General features: G+C 39.9%; 1 protein-coding gene across 2 annotated transcripts in view; it reads right to left on the bottom strand.

Moving 5' to 3' along the window:
* Nucleotides 1–341: 341 nt before the first annotated feature.
* Nucleotides 342–7,622, bottom strand: part of ZGRF1 (zinc finger GRF-type containing 1) — a 34,116-nt gene continuing 26,835 nt past the window's right edge. For both annotated transcript variants that reach the window (XM_088660426.1, XM_088660427.1), the window contains 7 exons: nt 7,187–7,334; nt 5,511–5,638; nt 4,120–4,243; nt 3,574–3,750; nt 2,012–2,146; nt 1,325–1,586; nt 342–848 (listed from right to left, as the gene is read on the bottom strand). In XM_088660426.1, the coding sequence (XP_088516552.1) occupies nt 697–848; nt 1,325–1,586; nt 2,012–2,146; nt 3,574–3,750; nt 4,120–4,243; nt 5,511–5,638; nt 7,187–7,334 (1,126 nt within the window). In that variant the 3' untranslated portion in view covers nt 342–696. The remainder of the gene's footprint in view (nt 849–1,324; nt 1,587–2,011; nt 2,147–3,573; nt 3,751–4,119; nt 4,244–5,510; nt 5,639–7,186; nt 7,335–7,622) is intronic.

The following is a 7,622-nucleotide window of genomic DNA, read 5'->3' as shown; positions in this document are numbered from 1 at the left end:
ATAGTGTATGTATTCAATCTAATCGAATCACAGAATTGTCAAGTTGGAAGGGACCAGAGCGCTCATCTAGCCCAACAATGTGCAATACAGGAATCTTTTTGCCCTGAGATTTAAAGCCTCATGCTCTACAGACTGAGCTACGGTATCTTCTTGATTGATACTCAACCTGCAGAATATTTTTTTAAATTGCCACCAGGTTTTTTTTTGTTCTATTCTCAATAAGCTTTCATCCATAAGACTATTTTATATAAAACACAAAGCCTATTCAGATACTACCCATGATAAATCCATCTAAAAGTTTAATTCCCTGTTGAAAAAAATCCACAATTAAAAGTCATTTTAAAATCCTGACTTTATTCCAGAGTCCTTAAAATGTGATTATAACAATTAAAAGAACGACATATAAGTAAAAGGCTCATTTTTAAAGGAAAGCCCACTTTCTAGTGATCATATCTATGATTTTCACAGCCTTTTGTGTACCTTTTGATGCACGTAACTAGACCAGCCTTCCCCAACCTCACCTCTGATGCTTTGAATGTTGGATGGGGCTGATGGAGGTGTAGTCCAAAACATGAGAAAGGCATCAGGTTGGGGAAAGCTAACTAGAGTACTGGTGGGACATAAAACAATTAACAAGTTTTAACAGTGATTTTCAAGGTATTTTAAATAATTTACATACAAATAGCACAAAGTTAATCACTCGTTTTTTTGTGATAGTGATTTTCTTTTAGATTTTTCCTTTTCCTTGTTCATTTCTTCTTCCTCCTTCTGCCTTTCCATGTAAGATTTAATAATGTCATTCAGTTGCTGCTCACATTGGCTAGTGTGCTGTAATCCATTTTTTCTTCCTGTAGTGAAACAGTATAATCAACAGTATAATCAGTATAATCAATCTTATAAACAGATAAGCAATCTTAGTTTTTAATATTTAGCCACTAAACAGAGCGGCCTAGATACAAGAATCTACAAAAAATCTATACACCCAAGAGAGGTTTGGATTTGGGCTTCTTGTACAACAGCCTGCCATGCCTCTTAAAGCTGAAAGCTTATGTTTTAGCTGGTGTCAAAAAGTCAACTAAGGACTATATTTACTTGTTAGTATTTTTAAGTCAGTGCAACTTTGTAATGTAAACATGTTTAGAATCAACCTAACAGTTACAATAGTTACACATACACCACACCAATTTTTTCATCAGGAATAAATGTTTCCCTATTAAAGAACTTATAAGTATTGACACACAAAGAAGGTTATGTTTTATTGCACTAGTTTCTCTGGGAGCAATATAGCAATAGCTGTCTATATTTTAAAAGTAAGCTGCTTTACCTGCACAGTGCTGAATGATACAACTCCATAGTTTGTTCTTGCTTAGACAGTTTTGATTTCCCACTATTAATAAATGCCGCTTTCCTCTTGTCAATGCCACATTCACTCTCTTTTCTGAATCAATGAAGCCAACTTGTTTTGTCCTTACACAGGATACTATAACGATTTCTTTCTCTGCTCCCTGGAAGGCATCAACAGTGGACACTTGGACTGCTTTAATTTGGGAAGCATCTGAATGTACAGCATTAAGCAAGTTACAAATCTGCAGACAAAAACAGATCCAGATAATTACATTTATTGTTTTGCAAATTAAATAAAATTAAAATAAAATTTTATTAATAACTTAACAAAATTAAATTTTGAACTTGCTCACAACAAACAGACATGCAAAATGTAAATTCCTTCTGACTTGAGAAAGACTATCATCCTACTGAAGTATAACCATTTCTATGCTTATTGAGAAATTGCTATCTGTCTGTAAAAAGAAGGGTAATTTTTAATTAACCTTTAGTTAGTTTTGAATGCAATGATGCTGAGCGAAGTTAGAAGGTCTCAATAAGAAAGCAAGGAAAATGGTTGTTGGAAAACAGATAATTAAAACGGAAACAGAAAACTAAAATTAATTTTTACATCAATACTGTACTGATAAATATTTTACTGAAATATGTTTTGATGTGCAACATATACCTTGCTCATTTGTGATTTATAGAGGGATATTACTCCAATCATGTTTCCTTCTATTCCACTGGCAATCAGAGACTGGATTAATTTGACAGTGAAAAATGATTCTGCCAAATTGTGGAAACTGTTGTCTTTTTCCACCTAGAGAAAAAGAAACAGACCTCATATTATGTCATGTAAGAAAGCCCATGAGTTATCATCTGGCCCACTTAGGGGAACAAAGAAGAAAACTTAATTCATAATAATTTCGGTCTAATTATCATGTAGCCTTTGCGAAATAGTTTCCAATGTGATGCTGACACACATGGGTTTGAAATGATGTGGAATGCTGTATACTTGTGTGAAGAAACTCCCACCCAACAGGCGAAGCCATTTCAACAGTGACACCACATGAAATTAAGTCGTTCCAGTGATATAGCTCTCTGCCCAGAATGGGAGCTACTTCAGAGATAAAGCTTCCTTCTCCCAACTGGAGATGATCACTGTGGAAAGTGGGGCTGGAAGTCAGCTGTGACCAGCTGATCAGTAGTGTGTTCTTCAGGATCAGCTACAATTAGGCACTCCCAGTCAATTGACTGAAGGTAGGCAATGTCTGCCCAAAAGATGACTTCAAACAGTGCCATTCAGCTGAACAATGCAGTTTTCAAGCTCTGATGGGATCTTTCTTTGCCACAGAACTTGAGTACAAGCCATGCTGCAAAGGAAAAATGCTGATGTCAGGTGATTGACAGGTGCATAGGCTGCCTGTCAAAGTGGCCCACTTGGACGGGGGGGGGGGGGGGGAGAGACATACCGATGGATCTGGCCTACAAGGTCAAAAATGTTATTTACCCCTTTGCTAAATGGCCAAATAATTCATATAAAAGCAGCCCTCAACATTTCTAAATGATATTTGATAATCAATGGCTTTCTTGTAGAATTTTTGCAAAGAAGTCCTGGGTTTGATTGCAATATTTGAGACTTCCTTCCATGTAGTTTCGGGTGAAGGATTTAAGCCTCAAAAAGAGTTGTGGCGTACATATTGAGCAACATCCTGAATATTATTTTTAACCAAAGTGTATTTCTATCCCAAAACAGAAGGATAAGCATTCTAAAGCACTGCATTATCCAAGTCTCAATTCAAGTAAAAAGATTTCAAGGTCAAAATATTGATTGGTTGGCTGCATAAGGAATTGGAAAAGCTATGGAAATTAAGCCCTGGGAAAGTGGGAGCTGGACTGTGCTTTAGTAGCATGTGCAAATAAAAGAACAAAGGGGATAGGCAGATGTTATGGGCAAATTTATAGAGGAGAAGTCTATTAATGGATATTAGTCACGATGGCTTTATGGAAGCTTTAGGTTCAGAGGCTCTGTGCCACAAATGCCAGCTACTGAAAAGCAGCAACAGTAGGGGTTATTGTCCTCTTCTTCTACTGCTACATAAACTCTGTATTGCACCTTCAAAAACAGGCACGTTTCAAATCCAAAACTTGGTTTGTAGCCAACTTGTCCCAAATAATCCAACACTGCTCTGGCAATAATAAAGCATGATATAATCTTAACAGTTCAAACATAAATATAACATGTACCTGCTCTAAGCCATTGACGTTATAGAAACAAAGTGTTGGTAACCAGTCAATCAGAGGGCTTCGATCTGCTTCAGAAATTCCGTCCAGCAGGCTCCCCTCATAAAACAGGTCATTAGTGATGGCAGATATAGCAGGGTGACAACGATACTGCGTCCTAAGCAATATTGGCTCATGTCCCTATGAGGGAGAAAAAAGGGAAGTTGTTGTCAGACTGTACATACCAGTACTAAAAACTACCTACATTTTTAGGACCATGTTATATCTTTTAGTACATTTCAGAGAGCAAAATGAGTAACAGTCATTGGGTCACCACTATAGCCAGACATTGTGAGTTCGTGCCAGAGAAATGCCAGCAGAAGGCAGTGCACAGAAGACGACTTTTCCACCTAGACCTTCCTCCTGGCAGCCCCCAGAATGGGTTTGGACGTTGTGCATGGAGCAGAGAGGGATGTCTTCAAAATTAAGTTAAGAAAGCAAAGTTCTATCACATAATAAGGTTGCCATCATAGAAGGAATATCTTTGTCAGGATGAATAGCAGGACATACCATCAAACAGAGTCGATCGAAGAGGGTTTGCTCCAAACCATTACTATGTGCACTTTCAGACCCTTGAATAGTGGGTGGTAGCTGCTTAGGATCGCCAACCAAAATAAGCTTTTCACACTCAAACCTAAAAACAACAACCCCAAAACACTTTTGACCATCATACATTATTTATTTTCTTTTTAAAATGTGTGTGCTGCCTTTTAGTCCTAGGTTTTAATATCAACTACACCACTGTACAAAATTATGTTCATTCCCTAGTGCCCTAAAAAGAAATAATATAGGTAATTAAGAATGCAGTCTGTGGCTACAACTACAGGGAATTAAGCTTTCATCTTCCTCGCAATCACAAGCCAAACTCTTTCTCCAAGTCCTGCCTTGCCCCTACTCTCTTTAGACATAGACTTGGGCTCTATCTTGCACCACAGAGAACTATTAGGCTTCTTTCTGACCATAGCATGAGTAGCGATAGCTCAACAATGAAAGAACCTCTGAAATACCTCTGAACACATGAGGAAATAATATCTGGGATACAGCAATGTCTGAGTTTCACCAGACACAGGAAGGTGAATAAAGGCATAATGGAAAGAGATAATTTCCAAGAAATGTAGACCTCTTTCTTTAACTGTGTACATGACCAAATTCAAGACCTTGCTATATCAGCCACTCAATCTTCTCAGTGGAAGGGTTACGTTAAGTAATTATGTTTTAACACTGAATGTGTAAGCTTATGTCTAAAGTCAATGGATAGAACAAACATCATTAGATGCATTCCTGGATGAGTGTTTAATTGTTCTTGTATTTGTTTAAAAACCAATTACAAATTAGTTGTAAAGAAAAATAGGCAAATGTAAGCTCTCTTAAGCATCATTCTATGTTTCATGCATTTCAACAGAACAGACTTAAATACATGCTTAACCCTCTTATTAAAAATGCCAGGGCTTAGGACTGCTAAAATTTGCCTCGACTGTGCCTTCATGATTTCAGTAACAGATCTTTTCAACCACTTTGCATATCCCACCTGGCACCGACTGCCCTCTCCCAGCCCCCACTATCCTGGGTCTCCTTTCCACGTGTGACAAAAGTATCTGAACAAGCAAATAATCAAAATGGCAACATTCCTAATTCTGCATGCATACACTTAAGACAGCTTACTGGAATTCAGAAAACTGGTAAAGAAGAGACCTACATACTTTATTCCAATTACGTCATTTGATATTTTTAGTGCAGACTGCAGTCATTGCTGCATAAAACCTTATGCACTGCTGCACAGAACGTTTAGTCAATCTATTTTGACTAAACCATTTTCTCAAGACCATAAGCTTTTTAATACATACAGGAATAAGATAAGAAATGCAACCATCAATTAGTTGTAACATTAAAAGAGGCAATACCTTGCAATAGGAAGAAGAGATGCAGGTTCTGTCATCTGACTGCACTCATCCAGAATTACTATAGGGAATTTCATATTTTTCATGCAAGAGAATGGGCAGGCGGCACAGGTAGCTCCCACTACCCTTACCTATGTTATGGGGGGGAACAAAAAGAAAAAGACCCATGTGTATCTTTCATATAGCCATATGCTGTGGGTTCTAATGCTTAAAACAAGTTACTCATACATCTCAAAAGTAATTGAGATAGTGACAAGGGGAAGAAGAGGAGGAGGAGTAGGAGTTTGGATTTGATATCCTGCTTTATCACTACCCTAAGGAGTCTCAAAGCGGCTAACATTCTCCTTTCCCTTCCTCCCCCACAACAAACACTCTGTGAGGTGAGTGGGGCTGAGAGACTTGAGAGAAGTGTGACTAGTCGAAGGTCACCCAGCAGCTGCATGTGCAGGAGCGGAGATGCGAACCCGGTCCCCCAGATTACAAGTTTACCGCTCTTAACCACTACACCACACTGGCCCTCAGTGGGAAGGGATCAAGGCTCAGTGGTAGAGGGGTCATGGCACTGTGGTTTCATAGAATCATAATTGTAGGGTTGGAAGGGACCACAAGGGTCACTTAGTTCAATCCCTGGCAATGCATGAATCTTTTGGGGGCTTGAACAGATGACTCTTGAGATTAAGAGTCTCATGCTCTACCGACTGAAACCCTGGAGAGCTGCTGCTAGTCAGAATAAACAAGACTGGGCTAGATTGACCAATGGTCTGGCACAGTATAAGGCAGTGTCACGGACTGGTTGGACGCAGCGGAATGGTGGGAGGAACCAGCTGGGGAACCCCCAAGGGAAGAAGGCTCACAGCCCGGGGATTGGTGAAGGGAGGACAATGAGAAGAGGGAGATGACTGGGAGGAGGAGAGGTAACAGCTGAAGAGGTAACAGGGCTTACTGAGAAGAGAGAAGTCCAGAATCAGAGGCAGAAATGGAAGCAGAAGAGGGCGGCCAAGGGGCAGAGATGGGTCAGGCTTGTGACAAGGCATGGGTGTCTCCTCTTCTTGCTGTGACAAGCTCCCCTACCTCATTGGTCTCCCAAACCCAGCAGAGGCATGAAGTGTGAGGAGCAAAAACAGACACACATGCAGCGTCTCCAATTGCTTGGGGGAAACCCTGGAGAGGAGGTGGCTGGGAGGCGGGGACCTGAGTTGCTGTACTCATTAGGCCCGGCACTCCTGAGCAGATCCTGTTTTGCTAATAAAGAGTTACCTCCAGCTTTCTCGGTGTGATTTACTGTTGTCTTACTCAGCTTCCTTTGTTCATCTTTTGCCACAGCTATGATCCTGATCCAAAACAATAGTAGGTATAGGGAAACTAATTCAGATCAAAGGATCTTGCTACAGCAGTAGCTCCACCAGTGCAAGATCCCCCGATTCAATTTTGGGTAATTCCCTCCTCACACTGCAGTCCCATACCCCATAGCCCCCATTGTTCAGAGCCCCCCAATCTTCTGGAGAGGGTTTTGGGAGCTGGTACAACTGGGAGGAGGAGGAGGAGAGAAAGACCGGTCACATGAGTTGCTATCTACTGTACTCACACCACCACTGGATACAACCATGATTTTATTCCACCATCATTGTACAACACTAGTAGAGCATGCACTTATTTTATGCCACTTAATTTTATTTCACCTGTTGCAGGAGAGCTTTGTTGGTTCCCAGCTTATGGAGTTCAATGGTCTTTCTTACAAAGATCTTTTCTGCTAGGGTTAAATCATCCTTCATCAGAGCAAGCAGCTCTTTCAGTTGTTCACTTTCAGATCCTGAGCCAGCATGTAAGCTTGAAACATATTGTTCAATTGTAGATAATAATATTGAATGAAAACAGTGTAGTCATAGTAAAGAAACATACAGTACTGTATGTAAAAACACCCTTCTGCTTTCCATGTAGTTTGGTGGTGAAACCTAGAAACAGGTTCCTTAAGATAGTAACAAAACATGCCATGTGCAGATCCTGTACTTTGCTTTATTTGGCAAATGATACAAAAAGTAAGGGACCGAATGTTTCAATGCTCCCTCATGTTTACAAACACACACACACACACAACCCCTCCTTTGCACCCAAAGT

The sequence above is a fragment of the Zootoca vivipara genome, chromosome Z1 (genome assembly GCF_965207765.1).
Source record: "Zootoca vivipara chromosome Z1, rZooViv2.hap1.1, whole genome shotgun sequence".
In the NCBI taxonomy this organism is placed as follows: domain Eukaryota; kingdom Metazoa; phylum Chordata; class Lepidosauria; order Squamata; family Lacertidae; genus Zootoca; species Zootoca vivipara.
This window is presented reverse-complemented; position numbering and strand designations above follow the sequence as displayed.